The following is a 22,458-nucleotide window of genomic DNA, read 5'->3' as shown; positions in this document are numbered from 1 at the left end:
CCACATGGGACAACCTGATCACCTTGTATCCCCCCCCCCCCAGCACTTAGTGCTTTGCACATAGTAAGCACTTAACAAATGCCATCATTATTAGTAGTAGTAGTATCCAGTGATTAGACAAAAAATATAATTTCATATACAGTAATAATAATTGGGGTGTTTGTCAAATGCTTACTGTGCCAAGCAGTGCTCTAAGCACTGATACAAGATACAAGACAATCCGGTTGGACACAGTCCCTGTCCCACATGGGGCTCACAGTCTTTAGAGGGAGAAAAATAATTAATCCCCATTTTACAGATGAGGAAACAAAGGCACAGAGAAGTCAACTGACTTGCCCAAGGTCATAGCAAGCAAGTGGCAGAGTCAAGATTAGAGTCCAAGCCCCCTGGTTCCTAGGCCTGGGCTCTTTCCACTAGACCACACTACCTTTTAAGTCAACACTGAAGTAGTATACTCTTTTTAGAAGCTTTTGACTTCCTGCCTTGTAGTTCACTCTGGCTCCAGGCTGACTGATTTAATATAGCTCCTCTTTCCAGGGCAGGTCTTCCCAGGGCAAGGTGAATTTTATGTTTCCAGGTGGCTCTGCCCCAGAATTTGCAGGCTGGAGTCAGTTTAATAAACTCAGTTTTCCTTAGGAGTGACTACTTAGTCAGAGCAATGCCCTCCTCCACCACTGATTGCCATGGTGGCCGCCTTGGTGGCCGAGCCAGGAAGAAATCCCTCTTGAGTTAGTTCACTGTGGACCATGGATACTGGTCACTGGGCCGACAGGGAGGGCTTGCTGCCCACCATCTCTGTTCCTCTGCCTAGTCCCTGCTACCCTCCCAACCTAAAGTCTTCCTCATCTTTTGGAGCCTGGGAAGAGTGCCATCTTCCATTGGTTGTTTTCTGTCAAAAACAGGAAAGGAAAGTCTTGTTAAGTATAGAGTAAATTTCCCTGAGCCCCCAGTGACTTTGTACTCTTCCAAGTGTTTAATACAGTGTTCTACACACACTAAATGCTCAATAAATACCTTTGATTGATTAGTTAGACTGTGAGCCCCAGGTAGAACAGGGGCTGTTGTTGGATCTAATTAACTTGTGTCTACCCCCAGTGCTTAGAACAGTGCTTGACACACAGTAAGTGCTTAACAAAGACCACAATTATTATTATTGTTATTACACCTATCTCTTTTGCCTACCTTGGACCTGCAGAGATGCTTTACAAAAGGTGCCATTCCGTCAAAAGGATGCTCTTCGCCTCTGCCTTACTGCAGTCCCTTTTAGTTCTCTCCTGGATCTGCAGTAGTTTAAAAGTAGAAAATGAGAAGTAATTCTCTTTCTTTCCTTTGAAATATATATATATATATATATATATATATATATACATATATATATATACACACACACACATATATATATGTGTATATATATATATACATATATATATATATATATATATATTTGTTTTCATCCACTGGATCCAGTGGCTTAGCCCACTGTTGTGTAGGGACTGTCTGTATATGTTGCCAACTTGTACTTCCCAAGTGCTTAGTACAGTGCACTGCACACAGTAAGTGCTCAATAAATACGATTGATTGATTAGTGGATAGAGCACTGGCCTGGGAGTCAGAAGGACATAAATTATAATCCCGACTCTGCCACTTTTCCACTGTGTGACCTTGGGTAAGTCATTTAACTTTCTGGCTTCAGTTACCTCATCATTAAAATGGGGATTAAGACTTTGAGCCCCATGTGGGACAGGGACTGTGTCCAACCTGACTACCCCCCGCCCCCCCCCAACCCTCAGACTATAAAATCATTGTGGGCAGGGAATTTGATGGTTTATTGTTGTATCACAGTCTTCCAAATGCATAGTACAGTGCTCTGCACACAGTAAGTGCTCAATAAATATGATTGAATGAATGAGTGAATGAATCCACTCCCGCACTTAGAACAGTGCTTGGTACATAGTAAGCACTTAATAGGTACCATAATTATTATTAGTAGTAGTAGCAGTTTGCTCTTCCAAAGAGCAGAAGGAGGGAATGAAGGGATCTGATCACCTGTTTCCAAATCAAAGCAGCAAAAAAGAGCTACTTGTTAGGCACTGCTCTATAGCAGGAGTACAAGAAAGAGATTATTCAGAGTCACAAATGGAGTAATGTCTGACAGCCCGTGACTGGCATTGGAAGCTCCTGGGGCTTGGCCATGAGATAAACCCTTGTGTTACCCTACACCCACATGAAACAGCAAAAATAATGCCAGGAATACTATCTATAGGGCAGAATAATAATCGTTTTACTCTCAAAACCGTCCCCTTTGATTCTTAGATGAAAAGACATGGGAGTAAAAACCCACATTTGGTAGGTGAAAGACTTAGAATTGATACAAAGTGGTGTTTGTTTCACATCTGCCGTGATTTAGCCCAAACTGTGGTCTGAGCAAATACTCCTGGCCTTGTATTTCATTCATTCATCCATTCAACCGTATTTATTGAGCGCTTACTGTGTGCAGAGCACTGTACTAAGTGCTTGGGAAGTACAAGTCGGCAACACATAGAGACGGTCCCTACCCAACAATGGGCTCACAGTCTAGAAGGGGGAGACAGACAACAAAACAAAACATGTAAACAGGTGTCAAAATTGTCAGAACAAATAGAATTAAAGCTATACGCACATCATTAGCAAAATAAATAGAATAGTAAATATGTACAAGTAAAATAGAGTAATAAATCTGTACAAATATATATACAAGTGCTGTGGGGAAAGGAAGGAGGTAGGGCGGGGGGATGGGGAAGAGGAGAGGAAAAAGGGGGCTCAGTCTGGTAAGGCCTCCTGGAGGAGGTGAGTTCTCAGTAGGGCTTTGAAGGGAGGAAGAGAGCTAGCTTGGCAGATGTGTGGAGGGAGGGCATTCCAGGCCAGGGGAAGGGCGTGGGCCAGGGGTCGATGGGACAGGCGAGAACAAGGTACAGTGAGGAAGTTAGTGGCAGAGGAGCAGAGGGTGCGGGCTGGGCTGTAGAGGGAGAGAAGGGAGGTGAGGTAGGAGGGGGTGAAGTGATGGAGAGCCTTGAAGCCGAGAGTGAGGAGTTCTTGCTTGATTCGTAGGTTGACAGGCAGCCATTGGAGATTTTTGAGGAAGGGAGTAACATGCCCAGAGTGTTTCTGCACAAAGATGATCCGGGCAGCAGAGTGAAGTATAGACTGAAGTGGTGAGAGACAGGAGGATGGGAGATCAGAGAGGAGAATGATGCAGTAATCCAGTCGAGATAGGATGAGAGATTGAACCAGCAAGGGAGCGGTTTGGATGGAGAGGAAAGGGCAGATCTTGGCAATGTTGTGGAGGTGAGACCGGCAGGCTTTGGTGACGGATTGGATGTGTGGGGTGAACGAGAGAGCGGAGTCGAGGATGACACCAAAGTTGCGGTCTTGTGAGACTGGAAGGATGGTAGTGCTGTCTACAGTGATGGGAAAGTCAGGGAGAGGACAGGGTTTGGGCGGGAAGATAAGGAGTTCAGTCTTGTGATGCAACTGGGAGCTCTAGTGAGCCAGGGCTGGAACTCCTCTCTGACCTTAAATAATCTTTGTCTGTACTCTGGATAAATCAGAGCCCACCCCCCTGCTCCTAGAGGCCTTATGAGCCAGGTACTGTTTTAAGTTATGGGGTAGTTACAAGGTAATCGGGTTGGACACAGTCCATGTCCCACATGGGGCATCCAGACATAATCCCCATTTAACAGATGAGGGACCTGAGGCATAGGGAAGTGAAGTGACTTGCCCAAGGTCACCCAGCAGACAAATGACAGAGCTGGGATTAGAATCCAGGTCCTTCTGACTCCCAAATCCATGCTTTATCCACTAGGCCATGCTGCTTCTCAAGTCCCTCCGGCTCCCAGACCCTCTGTCAGATTGCTCCTCACTCTTTTTCCCCACTCGTCTTTCACTCTTTTTCTCCACTCGTAATCCCCCCTTTTCTTCATCTCCTACTCCCTGACTTGCTCCCTTTGCTTTTCTCCCCTCCAAGCCCCATAGCACTTATGCACATGTCTGTAATTTTATTTAATTGTATTGATGTCTGTCTCCTCCCCCTCTAGACTGTAAACTCTTTGTGGGCAGGGAATGTCACTACTTACTGTTGTATTGTACTTTCCCAAGCACTTTGTACAGTGCTCTGTACACAGTACGTACTCAATAAATACAATTGAATGAACAAATCCGTCGTTGGGTAGGGACTGGCTCTATATGTTACCAACTTGTACTTCCCAAGCGCTTAGAGCAGTGCTTTGCACACAGCAAGCGCTCAATAAATACGATTGAATGAATGAATGAATGAAGATTCCCAAAGCCTTGAGGGATTCTGGCATTTGCAACCCATATTCAAGGACTGGTCTATCCTCTGGTCGAGATTCCTGTGTACTTGGTTTCTAAATAGTCACCTAACCTCACCCTTGGGCTAATTATCATTGTGTGGAGAAAACCTGAGAGGGTGAATGAGTCTATTCATTCATTCAAACGCATTTATTGAGCGCTTACTGTGGGCAGAGCACTGTACTAAGCGCTTGGGAAGTACAAGTTGGCAACATATAGAGACGGTCCCTACCCAACAGCCGGCTCACAGTCTAGAAGTCTATGCATGTCATGGGTCCCTTGAGGTTATGCCTTTGAACTATAATTGAAAGCAACACTGGTATCTAACATCTGACTCTTAACCTGTGGCAAGTAGCAGCCCTCTCTTTACCTTTATTTTACAGGTGAGTTGATTTAACATTTCATTCCTTGTCAGTCTAGAAGCTGAGGCAGTCTGAGCTGCAGTTGCTGCTCTTAGCTGCTTATGGCAATTATTAAGCACCGGGTTATAAGAGCTGGGGTGGATACAAACATACAGATCCAATACAATCCCTGTTCCACAGAATTTAGAGGACTGTAGATGGATAAAGAAAACTGTAGAAATGCAAATGACAACCAATGGTATTCCTAATAGTATTTGTTGAGCTCCCACCTGGGGATAATGCACTGTACCAAAGTGCTTGTGATGTACAGAACTGAGAAGTGACACGTTCCCTGCCAAAAGAAGTGACATGTTCCCTGCCGACAAGGATCTTGCACTATAATGGGTAAGCAGCCATTAAAATATCTACATAAACAGTAATCTAAGCAATCTAAGCAAGCAAATGAATGCACAATTACATATAAATGAGTGTTCAGGATAGATATAAGAAGTGCATGTGGGCTGGCGATGGCTGGTGGGTTTCTATGATTCCCTGCTTCCGTCCAAGCAGGGAAGGCTTGGAGGAGATGAGATTTTAATAATAATAATAATAATGTTGATATTTGTTAAGCGCTTACTATGTGCCAAGCACTGTTCTAAGCGCTGAGGTAAATACAAGGTAATCAGGTTGCCCCACGTGGGGCTCACGGTCTTAATCCACATTCTACAGATGAGGGAACTGAGGCCTAGAGAAGTGAAGTGACTTGCCCAAAGTCACACAGCTGACAAGTGGTGGAGGTGGAATTAGAACCCACGACCTCTGACTCCCAAGCCCTGGCTCTTTCTGCTAAGCCACGCTGCTTTTAGGGGGGCTTTGAATGAATGCTGCATTCTGTCCAGTTAAAAAAGCAGTATTTGTTAAGCACTTATTATGAGCCAGAAACTGTTTTAAGTGCTGGGGTAGTTACAAGGTAATCAGGTTGGACACAGTCCATGTCCCACATGGGGCTTCCAGGCTTAATCCCCATTTGACAGATGAGGGACCTGAGGCATAAGGAAGTGAAGTGACTTATAATGGCATTTATTAAGCACTTACTTTGTGCAAAGCGATGTTTTAAGTGCTGGGGAGGTTACAAGGTGATCAGGTTGTCCCACGGGGGGCTCACAGTTTTAATCCCCATTTTAATCCCCAGTTTTAATCCCCAGAGAAGTTAAGTGACTTGCCCAAAGTCTCACAGCTGGCAGTTGGCAGGCTGGAATTTGAACCCATGACCTCTGACTTCAAAGTCCGTGTTCTTTCCACTGAGCCACGCGTACTTGCCCAAGGTCACCCAGCAGACAAGTGGCAGAGCTGGGATTAGAATCTAGGTCCTTCTGACTCCCAAATCCGTGCTCTATCCACTAGGCCATGTTGCTTCTCAAGTCCCTCTGACTCCCAGGCCCTCTGTCAGTTCACTCCTCACTCCATTCCCCACTCGTCTTCCACGACATCCCAGCTCGCACACTTCATTCCTTGCTTGCCAACCTACTTACTGTGTCCCACTCTCATGTATTCCATGGCTGACACCTTCCCGAAATAGCTCAGTTGGGAGAGCGTTAGACTGAAGATCTAAAGGTCCCTGGTTCGATCCCGGGTTTCGGCACATCTATGTTTTTACATCTCAGAAAATCCTTTCTCCGAAGGCAGAGAAAACGTTTCGGTTCACTCATTTTTTCCAACTTGTACTTCCCAAGCGCTTAATACAGTGCTCTGCACACAGTAAGCGCTCAATAAATATGATTGATTGATTGATTCCCCACACTTGGAACTCCCTCCTCTTACATAAGACGGACCACAGCTCTTCCCATCATCAGAGTTGTTCTAAAATTCCCCCTCCTCCAGGAAGCTTTCCTTGATTAATTTTTCTAAGCCGCATGGCCTAGTGGATAGATCACAAGTCTGGGGGTTAGAAGGTCATGGGTTCTAATCCTGACAATGCCACTTGTCTGCTCTGTGACCTCGGGCAAGTCACTTCACTTCTCTGTGCCTCTGTTATCTGTAAAATGGGGATTGAGACTTTAAGCCCCTCAAGGGATGAGACTGTGTCCAACTTGATTTGCTCCTATCCACCCCAGCACTTAGCATAGTGCCTGGCACAAAGTAAACACTTAACAAATACCATCATTATTATTCTCCCCAGAACACAGCCTCTGTACTATCAAGTAAACTCCTCATTAGAATGGAAGCTTTTTAAAAGCAGGAATTATGTCTACCAATGGTATTATACTCTCCCTACCACTGAGTACAGGGCTCTGCAGGAAGCAAGCACTCAGTAAATACCAGTGATCAATTGATCTCCTCCAGGAGGCCTTCCCCAATTAGTATCTCATCTGCCACTTTATATCCCCCAACAGCCACTTCCACACCTTTTAAGCAGTTGGGTTTTCACCCACTCTGGAAACACTCATGCACAAATCTTTATTACTCCCTCCTATCATAATCATCAATGGTATTTATTGAATGCTTACTTAGAACAGTGCTTTGCACATAGTAAGTGCTTAACAAATGCCATCATTATTATATGCAGAGTTCTACATTAAGCACTTGGGAGAATACAACAGAGTTGGCTGACTTGTTCTCTGCCCACAATTGATTTTTAGGGTCTGTCTCCACTCCTGGATAATAAGCTCCTTGAGGATGCTTATTCTTTTGTATTCTCCCAAGCACTTAATACATTGCTCTACACACAGCAGTTGCTTAAGAAAGATTTTTGATAGATTGTTTGAAGGAGCAGCCCAGCCTTCAGCTGCCCTTCATCCTTCATTCCTCAGTCCCCATGCAAACTTCGGCATATGGTGAGACATAAAAAAAACCTTGTACTTCGGATTCCTGAGGAAGAAAATATTTCTTCTGAAGCCAGTGAGATAGTCCCAAACAACCATCCTGGCTTTCACTAAAAAGGTGAAAAATTGTGTGTTCATTATGGCTGAGAAGAGTCGAGCCACGTAACTGTCCCATTAGAGACAAAAGATTGTCACCTGTATCCTTCACCTGGGAATGGGATTCAGGAAGCAATTATGGACCAGCTGCTTTCTCCAAATAACGTTTGTTCTCAATCAGTGGTATTTATTGAGCCAAACTGTGCAGAGTACTGTACTAAGTACTCGGAAGAGTACAATAGAGTTGTGCCCCCGTATCCTCAAGAAGTTTACAATTTAGTGAGGGAGACAGACATTAAAATACTAATAAGCTCTTTATGGGCAGGGAACATGTCTACCACTCTTTTGTACTCTCCCAAGCATGTCGTTCAGTGCTCTGCACACAGTAAGCACTCAATAAATATTGTTGATTGACAGTGACTACCATCTTGAGTTCTCTGCCTAAGTACAGTAGATCCCAATTCAGCAACTAACAGTGGAATGCTAAATTTTTCTAGTCACTTCCAGTTTCCCTGCCCATTCCTTTGCTGACTCTCATGACCTCTCCCCTGCTAGTGACCCAAAGTGGAAGGCCGCCTTCGTAAAAAGGAGCTTCATCTAAATTCACCCCCACTGGGAAACACCCTCTGAGGCCTGCCTGTACTCCCCACATTCCAGCCACCATATAGATAAGTACCTCTCTGTTTTGGGGGCTTCACTTCTGAGGAGTAATTGAGGTAAGAAACAGTATGGCATAATGTATAGAGCATAGGTCTGTGAGTCAGAAGCCATGTGTTCTAATTCTGGCTCTGCCATTTGTTTGCTGTGTGACCTTGGGCAAGTCACTTCACTTCTCTGTGCCTCTGTTACTTCATCTGTAAAATGGGAATTGAGACTGTGAGCCCCACAAGAGGCGGGACTGTGTCCAACTTGATTTGCTTGTATCCACCCCAGCACTTAGCACGGTGCCAGGCACATAGTAAGCACATTAAGGAAAACTCATCCTGCACCTCATGGGATCCACGCTCACCCTGAGGGACAGAAACTGTCAAATTCTCTCCTGGGTATTTTTTCCCACTGCTTAGTACACTGCTCTGTACACAGTAAGTGCGTAGTCAGTTCCTCACCATTGGTGCCACCTCCACTTCTGCAGCACCTCATAAGCATGTTATAAGACTATGAGCCCATTGTTGGGTAGGGGCCGTCTCTATACGTTGCCGATTTGTACTTCCCAAGCGCTTAGTACAGTACTCTGCACACAATAAGCACTCAAATACGATTGAATGAATGAAATACTACAATTATTGTTATTAATGAGGAAGAGGGAGGATGATGGTTTTATTCCGTGTTGATGCCTGAGGGACTCCTTATCTGCCTATCCTCTCATCTCCCTATTTTAAAGTACCCGGGGACTAGCACTTTAGCACGGGTCATTCACGTCATCGGCTAGGAATATTGCATAGGTTCTCCACCAGAAAAACCAGGACCTAGCAAAGGAATCCCAAAACCAGAAGTGCATGTCTGAGAGAACAGTCACCCCTATCCCCAGTAGTGCCCTAGGCAATGTCTTAGTTTGCTTCTTTGTCAAAGATGGCTCTGGAAATGGTTGTGTCTTTACATTTCAATTCAATGAACTAAACAATGATATTTATTGAGTGCTTCTATATGCCAGTCACTGGGGTGGAAACCAGGTAATCAGGCTGCACACAGTCCTTGTCCCACAAGGGGCTCACAGACTTAATCTCCATTTTACAGATGAGGAAACTGAGGTAGAGAAGTTAAATGACTTGCCCACTCTTCAAGAACCTCCAGTGTTTGCCCATCCACCTGCACATCAAACAGAAACTCCCAACTATTGGCTTTAAAGTACTCAATCACTTTGCCCTCCCCAATCCTACCTCCCTGATTTTCTAACAACCTAGCTTGCTCACTCAGCTCCTCTAAAGCCAATCTACTCACTATACCTTGAGCTCCCGGCCAACCCCTTGCTCACATTTTCCTTTGGCCTGGAACTTCCTCTCCCTACATATCTAATAGACCACCACTCTCCCCACCTTCAAAGCTCATTAAAATTACATCTTCTACAGAGGCATTCCCCTGGTGCTTGGATTTGTACCCTCTGATGGAGAAGATGAGCCTTTAATAAGGTTTTGAAAGGGGGAGAGTAATTGTCAGGTGGATTTGAGGAGGGAGGGCATTCCAGGCCAGAGATAGGACATGGGCCAGGGGTCGGCGACGAGGCAGGCGAGATGGAGGCATAGTGAGAAGGTTAGCACCAGAGGAGCGAAGTATGTGGGCTGGGTTATAGAAGGAGAGAAGCGAGGTGAGGTGGAGGGAGCAAGGCAATGGAGTAGTAGTAGTAATAATAATGATAATGATGGCATTTATTAAGCACTTACTATGTGCAAAGCACTGTTCTAAGCACTGGGGAAGTTACAAGGTGATCAGATTGTCCCACAGGGGGTTCACAGTCTTCATCCCCATTTTACAGATGAGGGAACTGAGGCACAGAGAAGTTAAGTGGCTTGCCCAAAGTCACACAGTTGGACTTGCTGTGTGCAGAATACTGAACTAAGCACTGCGTTAGAATACACAGTTGGGAATCTGACGTGGTCCCTGGCCCTCACAATCTCAAAATATAATGTGGGGAAAATGAGACTGGAAAAAGGCATATAAAGAGAGATGAAAACCATAAGACAACATGAAGACTTAGACAAATACATAAGAACAAGGATCTGTAGGGTGCTGAGGCAAGAGGAGCAGAATTCAAGGCTTCTCACGTCTCAGAGTCCACAAAACACAACCGCAACCTCGGTGACCCCAACCACAGCAGCTGCCACAGCCTGTCTGAGATTTTGTGGAGGTGGCGCCAGGCTGCGGCTGCTTTCCTCTGTCCTCCTGGGGTGGTGCAAGGTAGGCCAGGATGGAGGCTCCGTGGTGATGTGGAGAAGGGCCAGGGCATGATCCCTGGGAGACAATATGGCTTTCCAGCAGAAGAGAACACCAAAAACCCATATGTTGCAATTGGAAGTTAACAAGCACTGGGTTAGATTTGCTCAGTCTGGTGGAGAGAGCGAGGCCCCGAGGCATGCATTTGCAGCCTAAATCCCACATTCTGACGTGCATAAGGCATGTTGGGAGAAGAGATTTTGGGAGTTGTGGTGGGAAAGTGGCAGAGTTCCCAGCAGAATCCTATTTTCCATTTTCATCCTAAATTCCTTGAAGGGACTGTCAGCATTCCATATTCTTCGGGGCACAGTGTTACTGTTTTCTTTCCCAGACTACTTAATAACCTTGGAGAGAATTGCATGGAAACAGTGCATATTAGAAGCCCAACATTTACGGTTTGGAAAGGTGCAAGCAAAAATTGAGTTCGTACTTGTCTTTCAGCTCTAAAACCATGCAGTGGATGGTGTTGAAAACAACTTGATCTTTCCAAGGGTATTTCCTTTGGTTGTAAAAATCAGACCCAGACTCACTGGAGCCTAAGGTCGATATTGTTAGGTATTGTTCCAACTAATACTTGGTCATCTTCCTGAACCTGTGTGAGGCACTGTTGTTTAGAAGGTGTTTTGTGCCTCTTGTCTCATTTTGATCTGTAAACCTCGTAATGCTTTTTTTTTTTTCTGGAGTTGCTCTGCTTCCCTGCCTCTTCCTCACTAAGACTGAGGCAGTTATAAGGTCTCCTGTACTCTGTGATCTGAGCTACAATTTTTCTCTGGAAAAACACAGGCTTTACAAAGGTACATATCCTCATCAATACATAAATACTCTCCCACTTAGCCCTATAGCTCTGATGAACTTATTCCTAACCCAGCTCTCAGTACAGTGAATGACACACAGTAAGCACTTCACAAATACTACTTTATTATTATTATAATTACAGGTGAGTTAGTAAAGATCCTGCATTTTTAGATTTTTTTCTTTTCAGAATTTCAGACTACTCCCATTCATTCAGTCGTATTTATTGAGCACTTACTGTGTGCAGAGCACTGTACTAAGCGCTTGGGAAGTACAAGTTGGCAACTCCCATCACCAGACATTTCAAAGTCTTTGGGAAACTGGAAAGGGATCAGGATGAGCTTAGGAGATATTGTATAGAGTAGTGCTTGGCTATTCCCAGTTGAAATCTTCATTTGACCCAACCCTGTTGACTGCTAGAGATTTTCCACACCAGATCTGATCCAAGGGTCATCCCATGCCTCATCATCTGGCATGGATCTGTCCCTTGAAAATGCTTTCATTTCTCAATCAATCAGTGGGATTCATTGAGCCCTTACTCTGGGCAGAACATTGTACAAGCACTTGGGAGAGTAATAATATAATAGAGTTGGTAGACAAGATCCCTCCCCTCAAGGAGCTTAGAGGCTAGTGGACTAGGCGAGTTTCATGTGATTTCTGTTGATAAAGTATTGGATTTGGCACAGTTAACTCTGTTTCAGAACCCAGCAGTACAGTAATAGAGAAGAATAAGAAAATGGCATGCCATTTATCTCAATAATTCCAGCTCTCAGGTTTTCAGATGTATGAGGCAAAAAGTGCAGTATTTAACAAACACCATCAGGATGATTGAGGCCAATCTTTAATCCCGAATTATCCAAATAATGTCTGAAATTTGTCAGATATTCGAAAGAATCAACTGAGTTGTTAGTTTTGGCTTGTTGAGTAGAAGCAAGATAGACTATACAAATGAGAACTATGAGTCAGAAAGTAGATAGGAAATCCCTGTCCCAAGCATCAGACAGAAATTCCACATTCACATCCCGACACAAAATTCCGATCCATCTAAACCTAAAATTGCTGTTCTGCAGTCCCATCTGTTTGAATGTAGGAAATCTGTTTGCCTCATGATGAAGCTTTGGTGCAAAAATCCCATTTATTTTTAAAGCTTACAAAGTTTCTTGCTGCTATTTTGTTCATTCTGGCAAAAGCTTGATCAAAAGCATGAGACCTCCACAAAAAGTTGGGGGAAAATGGTGGCTGCAACAACAGGTGCTGTGGCTATGTAGGCCTTGGACTCTGAAATTCTGCTCCTCTACTCACTGCACCCTACTGATTTTTTTTATGTTGTGTATTTGCTGTTTTGTGCTTTATTGTTTCATCATTTCTGGTCCCTTCTTGCCCTTATACCCTAAGGTTTTAGGCCCCCCCCCCCGCCCCCAGGGAAAAGGACTGGGTGTAATTCCCATCTACATGTACTCTCCTACAGTTTAGTACCTAGTTAGCTCTCGGTAAATACCATTGATTGATAATAAATATTATTACTACTACTAAATGGTGGATCCATGTTGATTTGTGTAATAACAGTTATCTAATGTATTGAGAATTCTTTAGCAAATAAGCTTACATTCTACAGAATCTGAAAAATATAGGTGAAGCTATAGTCCTATGATTCAGTTTTTTCTCAAAGCATAGAAGATCACTGTCCTTGTAGAGAAGTATTCATGTCAGATCTGATACACAAATCATGTCAAGGAGATTTGTACTGGCTCTTTGTTCACTGGAAAGCATTCTGCCATTCTCAACTTCCATCAGCATACTAGCCTTGAAATGTTGAACAGCTATCAAGATCTAGGCAGGATATGTTTTTAAAATGTATTTTTGAAGATGGTTGCTTATGAAGAAACAAGTCTCCAGTCTTGAGAACAGGAAGAGTGATTGTCATTGCCAGGTTTATCAAGCGATCCTGTTGAACAAAAAGATCAGAATAACCATGACCTTTTTCTAAATGATTCTGTCTTCCTAGAAGAAGCCCTTTCTGAGATGAGATAGATAAAAGCACAATGGTGCAATACTTTGACATGCCATAGGATACCATATAGTCCATATTTTGAAGGCTAAGTGAAAGTCAGTGGCTTACATGGATCAAAAATACCAAAAAAACAACTCCAAAACATTGCGATTTACAGCATCTGCCCGCTGGGAGTCTGCAGAGCTGATCCTTCTTGTTCTCTAGAATTTGGGAGGATTGTCAAACTAATGGATGCAATCTCATTGACAGCTGTGTCATCTTTGAAACAAAGGACAGCTCCATAAATTGCAGCACAATGCCAACATCCTACTGTAACATAATAGCAATAGAAACTTGACAACAGATTTAAAGAAAGCCAATCAATTGTATTTAATGAACACCTAATATGACGAGCACTGTACTAAGCACTTGGAAAAGAACAATAATAACAAGATCCATGTCCTCAAGGAGTTCATAATATAGTAGGAGAGGCAGACACTAAAAATAAATTAAAGGTAGGTGGAAGAAGCAATAGTCACATGATAGCGCTTAAGTATATGTAGTTAAGTATATGGTACTTGTCCTTTCTATTTGACTGATGGTGAAATCACCTGTAAGTGTGTATGTGGCTGAAATGTCCAATATGAGACTTACAGTCTCATAATGCACCCACAGTGTGCACACAAAAAGACTGTCCCTCATGTTGTCATACTTAGTGTTCGCATCATCTAGCACTGTCTTTTCTTTTGCCTTTGTCACTTAAAAAACTTTTGCTGGAAAGCATCACTCCTTCCTTGAGAGCAAACATCATGCTGGTCTATCCTCAATCAATCAATTAATCAATCGTATTTATTGAGCACTTACTGTGTGCAGAACACTGTACTAAGTGCTTGGGAAGTATAAGTTGGCAACATAAAGAGACAGTCCCTACCCAACAGTGGGCTCACAGTCTAAAAGATTGACTCGCGGTTTCCAGCTGAGATGGAGCACTGTTTGAGGTTTCATTTTTCCATGTCCTTAAAATGTTTCCTCTGCTCTCCTTGCTCTTGACTTCCCGATTTCAGCTCTTCATACAGTATTAAATAACCGCTCCTCTGGTGCTAACCTCTTCACTGTGCCTCGTTCTCACCTGTCGCACCATGGACCCCGGCCTATGTCCTACTTCTGGCCTGGAATGCCCTCCCTCCTCACATCCACCAAACTAGCACACTTCCCCCCTTCAAAGCCCTACTGAGAGCTCACCTCCTCCAGGAGGCCCAGACTAAGCCTCTCTTTTCCTCTGCTTCTCCTCCCCTCCCCATCACACCTACTCCCTCCCTCTGCTCTACCCCCCTCCCCACCCCACAGCTCTTGTGTATATATTTACATATTTATTATTCTATTTATTTTATTAATGATGTGTATATATCTATAATTCTATTTATCTGTATTGTTGCTATTGATACCTTTCTACTTGTTTTGTTTTGTTGTCTGTCTCCCCCCCTTCTAGACTGTGAGCCCCTTGTTGTGTAGGGATTGTCTCTATCTGTTGCCGAACTGTACTTTCCAAGAGCTTAGTACAGTGCTCTGCATGCAGTAAGCACTCAATAAATACAATTGAATGAATGAATGAATGAATGAACTAGGCCATGCCTCTTCTCTGTGATTAATTCTTCAGAGCTGCCAAATTTGTTTAGTGATTTCTGGAGCCCAGATCTAAATCAATTGTATTTATCAAGGGCTTCTTATGTGCACTGTACATAGTACAACAGAATTAGGAGATACATTCCCTGCCCATAACGAGTTTACAGTCTAGAGGGATACGGATGGTATCAAATTTTTAAGTAAAATCTATGAAAACTGAGCTTAGGTCTTGTGGTTGCTCCCTGCACTTCTCTCATCAGTGATGTGTATAGCACATATCATGTCACCGTGCCAATCTGTGGTCTGAAGCCAAAGTGTGATTCTGGGAGTTTTCAGTGGGTGATATTCTTTAATAGTTGATCCAGGAGGACTCTGACTAAGATCTTGCTGACAACAGAAAGTAATGAGATATCTCCATTATTGCTAGAGTCTGGGCTTAGGTTTTTCTTCTTGAAGATGGTGATGGTGGTGGCATCTTTGAGATCCTGGGATATTTCCTTAGTGGTCCATACATTGAGAAAGAAAAGTTTGTTTCAATGCTTGAGGAATGTGCCCCTCCCTATTTTGTAGATATCGGCAGGTATGTAGGGAAAGGGAGAGAGTTCCAGGCCAGGGGGGTGGGTGCCAGCAATAAGTTGTCAATGGGAGAGACTAGGCTACCTTGAGAGGAACAAAGTGTGGGAGCTGGGATGAAGCAGGAGAAAGTGGATAAGTAGGAGAGAGCTGATTGAGTGACAAGTTCTATAGTCAGGAGTTTCTTATTGAGGTGAGACTTGGATAATTATTGGAGGGTTTAGAGGAATGAGAAGTGAGTAGAACAATATTTTGTAATTTCTTTTCTTTTATAATCACAATTCATCTTTTGCTAGGTTTCTACTGTCAGCTTTTTGGCAAGAATCAGAATGAGAACACATCTTTTCACTTTCACCTTGGCTTTCTTTTCCACATAACTTTAATTTTTGCTTAAAGCAAAGTTTCTCAAAGCTCCACGGGTTAAAAAGTGCATCAGATTTTGCACCAGTTTTGCTTTACAGGCAACATTTTTTGATTGCTCTACAAGATTTCCAAGTTTGTTTTTGAACCCTGGGTCCCCTAGGCCAGTCAAGGTTTTTTGTATCTTAAACAGCAAGTATAGATTTACCGACTGGTGAGGAGGGAGGAGAGGGAGAATGGGGAATTCTAAAAGAATTTCTAATAGTTGTAACTTTATTTTTAGAGTCAGTAAAGGGTTAGCTTTAACATGTTTTATAAAGTATTATTGTAATTATAACGAGGTGATAAGTAAACACTGTATGTTGTCCTTTGGGTTTATTTAACTTTATTCTACGTAATAAAATCACCATTTGGCTATTTAAATTTTGGAAATGAAGTTATAGGATCGAAGGAGCACTGGATTGCATTAGACCAGTGAGTGTCACCCTTCTATAGCTGAGCTTGAAAAGTAATACTTAATGGATTGTAAACATTTTCTTTTTGGTAAAATTAGTCAAATAGGAGAGATTCTGTATCAATACACTTTGAAAAATGAAGAAACAGAGGAATGCTATTCTCACTGCTTATCACGGGATCATAGAAAAAATTTTATTCTGTATGACATACTCATGGTTCAGAAAATGTAGGTATCAAGAGAAGGGAAATTTTTTTGAAAATAGAGTTTTTAGGGGCAGCGTATTCAAAATTGGGAGATAAAATTTGAAGGGGAGGGCTAGCTTCAGTGAAGGGATAATGGAAGAAGATAGTTTAGGGCAAAGGAAGAGGAAGACAAATAGTTGACTATCAATTATTAGCTAAAGTAAACAGGAAAGTTGAAATGAGAGAGTGAAAGACAGGATGTGGCAGAGTCAAGGGAGGTAGCCCTCTCTTGGGAACTCTTTCCTTTCCTCCAGCATTTGGTACATTGTTTCCTCCTTTCCAATCACACCTTGTAAACCTTTCCTTTTATCCCCCATTTACAAGGAGACGATTTTAAGTGTTCTGTTTCAGTACTGGGCATTTAATGATGGAATTAAGCCAAAGAAAGTGATGCAAAAAACTCTTCAAGGATTTTTTTTTTTTACTCACAAGGTGTATCTGAGCCTTTGATGTACTGAGTAAAATCATGATGATGTATCTGACAGCTGACAGGCTGCTGAAGGTTCGTGAGAGTAGGATTTTAGATTCATATTTTCATATGTTTTGAATAAGGTTAAAATCGGCTTTGAGGCACACACAGGGACGTGGGAGTAGATGGAGAAGGGGTTTGGAAACTGAACTCTGGACCTCTGTGCATAAGAGAGGGAAGATCTGCATGGTAAGAGGCCTGGGAGTAATATTGCAAAAGATCATTTTTAAATGACACTACACTTTAGAAAGCTAAACACTGTAGCCCCCAAAATGAAAAATCACCCTGCCCCTGCTCTCAAAGAGTTTACCTCCTAAATTAGATGAGGAAAGCAGCGTGGCCTAGTAGAAAGAGCATGAGCCTAAAGGACCTGGGTTCATTCATTCATTCATTCAATCATACTTATTGAGTGCTTACTGTGTGCAGAGCACTGTACTAAGCGCTTGGAAAGTACAATTCAGCAACAGAGACAATCCCTGCCCACAAACAGGCTCACAGTCTAGAAGGGGGAGTTTCAGACAGCAAAACAAGTAAACCGGCATCAAAATAAATAAATAGAATTATAGATATATACACATCATTAGTGAAATAAATAGAATTATAAATATGTACATATATACACACAAGTGCTGTGGGGCAGGGAGGGGGGTAGAGCAGAGAGAGGAAGTTGGGGCGATGGGGAGGGGTGGAGGAGCAGAGGAAAAGGGGGGCTTAATCTGGGAAGGCCTCCTGGAGGAGGTGAGCTTTTAGTAGGGCTTTGAAGGGGGAAAGTGTGCTAGTTTGGCGGATTTGAGGAGGGAGGGCATTCCATTCATTCATTCATTCAATCGTATTTATTGAGCACTTACTGTGAGCAGAGCACTGTACTAAGCGCTTGGGAAGTACAAGTCAGCAACATATAGAGACGGTCCCTACCCAACAGTGGGCTCACAGTCTTGAAGGGGGAGACAGACAATAAAACAAAACATGTAGACAAGTGTCAAAATCGTCAGAACAAATAGAATTAAAGCTATATGCACATCATTAACAAAATAAATAGAATAGTAAATATGTACTGGTAAAATAAAGAGAGTAATAAATCTGTACAAATATATATACAAGTGCTGGGGGGAGGGGAAGGAGGTAGGGCGGAGGGGATGAAGAGGAGGAGAGGAAAAAGGGGGCTCAGTCTGGGAAGGCCTCCTGGAGGAGATGAGCTCTCAGTAGGGCTTTGAAAGGAGGAAGAGATATACTTGGTGGATGTGGTGGGGGGGAGGGCATTCCAGGCCAGGGGAAGGACGTGGGCTGGGGGTGGACGGCGGGACAGGCAAGAACGAGGTACATTGAGGAGGTTAGCAGCAGAGGAGTGCAGAGTGTGGGCTGGGCTGTAGAAGGAGAGGAGGGAGGTGAGGTAGGAAGGTGCGAGGTGATGGAGAGCCTTGAAGCTGAGTGAGGAGTTTTTGCTTGATTCGTAGGTTGACAGGCCAGAGGTAGGATGTGGGCCAGGGGTCGATTGCTGGACAGGTGAGAACAAAGCACAGTCTAATCCTGCTTCTGCCACTTGCCTGCTCTGTGACCTTGGGTAAGTCATGTCACTTCTCTGTGCCTCTGTTTCCTCAACTGTGAAATGGGGGTTCAATACTTAGTCTTTGAGCCCCATGTATGACAGTGACTCTGCCCAACCTGATTATCTTGTATCTATACCAGTTTGTAGAAGAATGCTTGGCACATAGTAAGTGCTTAATAAATGCAACTTTAAAAGAAAGAAGAACCCTCCCCCCCACCCCCACAGGGTATAGCCATTCCCCAGATTGGTGACCTTAGTAGAAAAGCCTTCAGTCAAAACGCAGAGTAGGCTGGAAGGAATAATTCCCAACAAAGAGGGGACATCCTGAAATGTGCAAAGTGGAGTCACTCAAGGTCAGACTGACATTTGACCCAACAGTCTGAGTGAACACTGGGCTGCATCAGGCAATAATTGCTTCCTCATTTAAGTGGCACAAAGCTTTCTTTTTCCAAGCAGCTCCTCTTTAAATGGATTGAGGAGAGTAATTGAAACATGTTCTGGGGAAGTGGGAGTGGCCATTCCTGAAACTCTGAGAGCAGAACTATGGTAACCCCTTAAGCCTCTCCTTCATCGTGGTCCTATTTCAGGAATGTGCAGCACTCCAGCACTGCGTTCGGTCTGCACAATTTGCTAGCCTTATTGTTTAGACTTGAAGGGAAGGTCACATGCCCTCTTTGACAGAGAGGTTTATGGTCTCTCTCTAATTAACAACCCTCCTTAGTCCTCCACCAGACAGACTGTTGGCTAGCCTCCAAGAACAGAGGATTGCAGAGGCCACTGGCGAAGGAGAAAGCAAGGTTACTTACCCCGGGTAAAGGCCCTGAAGTGTTTCCCTTTGCAGACCTAGACGGATACCACTGTCCCGTCCCTGCTTGCTTTTGGAATACTGCTTGAAACAGGCGGTTGGGAACTGAGGAGCGGAAATGTGGTTTGGCCTGCACCACTGAGAAAGCAACCCATAAACTGGCTTTACCCAGTTACCCTTTACTATCCCTGGGTCCCATGGAGGATGTAGACAGTAGACAGAGAAAGGCACGTGCATACACAGGCTTTAGAAACACAAAAATCAACCTCCACATCCAGAACCTAACTGGAAAGAAAGCGAGTTTCAATATAAACAACCACTTAGAAATAACAGCACCAGCGAAGACAGGATATGCAGAAACCCCATCTGTAGCCCATCTGGTGGGGTTCGGATCTTAACGCTTTACTAGGAGCCAAAGGAGAGTGAACCCTTTGCTCGGTCCCTTAGGTGCTGCCGAGACATTGGGGGTGAATTGAGAAGGGGGCTTTCGTTATGAATGCTGAATTTCTTCCGTTGATTTAAGCCAGATGCTTGGCACGATTTTGAATAGTGGTGAGTGGTTTCAATTTTCAATAGGTCTAGCTGTGGCGCAAGAGGCAACACTGCCCCCCTCAGATGTCAAAACTTAATCTGCCACAGAAAGGCTGGCTTTCTGAATGTCTGGCTTCTAGAGAGATGGGAAAGATTGAAGATGAGCCTTCTTTCCTCCCCACTACAGATGCTATTCCTTCTTTAATAGCATGTCTAACTGAAGCCCATTCCAGGGGTGATGAGCTGCAGAGAGAAAGCCTGGCCGCTTTGCTCAGCAGCGCTGTGGGAGCCCGCTATGGGCAGGGATTGCCTCTATTTGTGGCCGAAATGTACTTTCCAAGCGCTTAGTACAGTGCCCTGCACACATTAAGCACTACATAAATATGATTGAATGAATGAAAGAAAGGGGTAGGCAGGCAGCCCGGCCGTCAGGAGAAGCAGCGCGGCTCAGTGGAAGGAGAACAGGCTTGGGAGACAGAGGTCATGGGTTCTAATTCCGGCTACCTCACGTCTGCTGTGTGACCTTGGGCAAGTCACTTAACTTCTCTGAGCCTCAGTTACCTCATATATAAAATGGGGATTAACACTGTGAGCCCCATGTGGGACAACGTGATCACCTTGTATCCCCCCGAGTGCTTTGAACACTGCTTTGCACATAGTAAGCGCTTAACAAATGCCATCATCATCATTATTATTATTATTATTACACAGCATGGCTTAGTGGAAAAGAGCATGGGCTTGGGAGTCAGGGGTTGTGGGTTCAAATTCTGCTCCACTTGTCAGCTATGTGATGTTAGACAAGTCGCTTAACTTCTCTGTGCCTCAGTTCCCTTATCTGTAAAACGTGGGTGAAGACTGTGAGCCCCACGTGGGACAACCTCATAACCCTTTATCTACCCTCTGTGCTTAGAACAGTGCTAGGCACATAGTAAGCACTTAACAAATGTCATCATCATCAATAAATACCATCATTATTATTATTATTACTACATCACAGCCCCACCTCCCCTCGAGGCCTTGGGGAGCCACCGGGCATCGGCGTTTCCTGGGTACGTTTTCCCAAAGCAAAAGCAAAATCCTCCCAAATTAGAAACACCCTTCTGTATCCCGTTGCACGTTGGGTGGGAAGGTCCCCGTGTGTGTGTCTGTATGTATATGTAAGTGTGTCTCTGTGACGCACACACACACGTATGTGTGTCCGGGATGGATGGATGGTTGGGGGGGGGGGGGGGGGCGAAGGGTCCCCAGTCTGGTGCCCGGTCTGGAAAGTCTGTGTCCGGAGGCCCGTGGGCCGCGGCTCTCTTTTTCTTTTTATGGCATTTGTTAAGCGCATACTATGTGCGAAACATCATCATCATCATCATCAATCGTATTTATTGAGCGCTTACTATGTGCAGAGCACTGTACTAAGCACTTGGGAAGTACAAATTGGCAACATATAGAGACAGTCCCTACCCAACAGTGGGCTCACAGTCTAAAAGGGGGAGAAACACTGTTCTAAGTGCTGGTGGGGGGGATACAAGGTTATCAGGTTGTCCCTCTTGGGGCTCACAGTCTTCATCCCCATTTTACAGATGAGGTAACTGAGGTCCAGAGAAGTTAAGCGACATGCCCAAAGTCACACAGCTGACAATAATAATAATAATAATGGCATTTATTAAGCGCTTACTATGTGCAAAGCACTGTTCTAAGCGCTGGGGAGGCTACAGGATTATCAGGTTGTCCCTCATGGGGCTCACAGTCTCAGTCCCCATTTTACAGATGAGGTAACTGAGGCACAGAGAAGCGACTTGCCCAAAGTCACACACATTTGACAAGTGACGGAGCCGGAACTCGAACCCACGACCTCTAATTCTCCAACCCGGACTCTCTCCACGGAGCCAGGCTGCTCTCGTGGCTTTTATTCGGCTCCAGGGCGGGGGCGGGGGGCAGGGCGCACAGGGGGCCCGCGGAGGAATCCCATCTGGCGGCGGGGGCGGGGGCGGGGAGAGCCCGCGGTTGTCATGGAAACCGAGACCGCCCGCGGGCTGCTGGAGGGCGGCTCCTTCCCCTCCTCCCCCTCCTTCCCCTCCTCCCCCTCCTTCCCCTCCTCCCCCTCCTTCCCCTCCTCCCCCTCCTCCGCCGCCGCCCGAGGCCGAGCCGCAGGAGGGCGCTCCATCCGCCCCGCCCGCCCAGGCCCCCCGTTCAGCCGGGCCGGATGGAGCTGGACGGGGCCTTCAGCGCCGCGGGGGAGTTCGGCCGCTGCCAGCAGCGCCTGACGGCCTTCCTGGTGCTGCTCCAGGTACCGGCACCGGCACCGAGGCGGGAGAAAAGAGCGGCGGCCCCTCCTCCCTCCCGTTCCCCTCCCCGGCACCCCCCCCCCCCCCACCCCCGCTTCGGGCTTCCTGCTCCGCCCGCCGAGCCCCAAACTCCTCCGGGGGACGCCCCTTCAGCCTCTCCTCCCTCCTCCCTCCCCTCCTCCTTTTCCTTCCTCTCCCTCCTTTTCCCTCCCTTTCCCTCTCTCTTCATTTTCCTCCTCTTCCCTCCTTCTCCTCTC

At 44.9% G+C, this 22,458-nt stretch overlaps 1 protein-coding gene and 1 non-coding gene across 2 annotated transcripts in view; both read left to right on the top strand.

Moving 5' to 3' along the window:
• The first annotated feature begins 6,257 nt into the window (after positions 1-6,257).
• Positions 6,258-6,330, top strand: TRNAF-GAA. Its single transcript has one exon. It is a non-coding gene; the product is annotated as a tRNA-Phe (tRNA).
• Positions 6,331-22,119: 15,789 nt separating this feature from the next.
• The window catches only part of LOC119925208 (solute carrier family 22 member 15-like), a 77,732-nt gene continuing 77,393 nt past the window's right edge, over positions 22,120-22,458 (top strand). Inside the window, exon 1 of the mRNA XM_038743301.1 lies at positions 22,120-22,203. Within this exon, the coding sequence (XP_038599229.1) occupies positions 22,120-22,203 (84 nt within the window). The remainder of the gene's footprint in view (positions 22,204-22,458) is intronic.

The sequence above is a fragment of the Tachyglossus aculeatus genome, chromosome 3 (genome assembly GCF_015852505.1).
Source record: "Tachyglossus aculeatus isolate mTacAcu1 chromosome 3, mTacAcu1.pri, whole genome shotgun sequence".
NCBI lineage: Eukaryota > Metazoa > Chordata > Mammalia > Monotremata > Tachyglossidae > Tachyglossus > Tachyglossus aculeatus.
The sequence above is the reverse complement of the archived record's forward strand: the minus strand, read 5'-3'. Positions and strand labels throughout refer to the sequence as shown.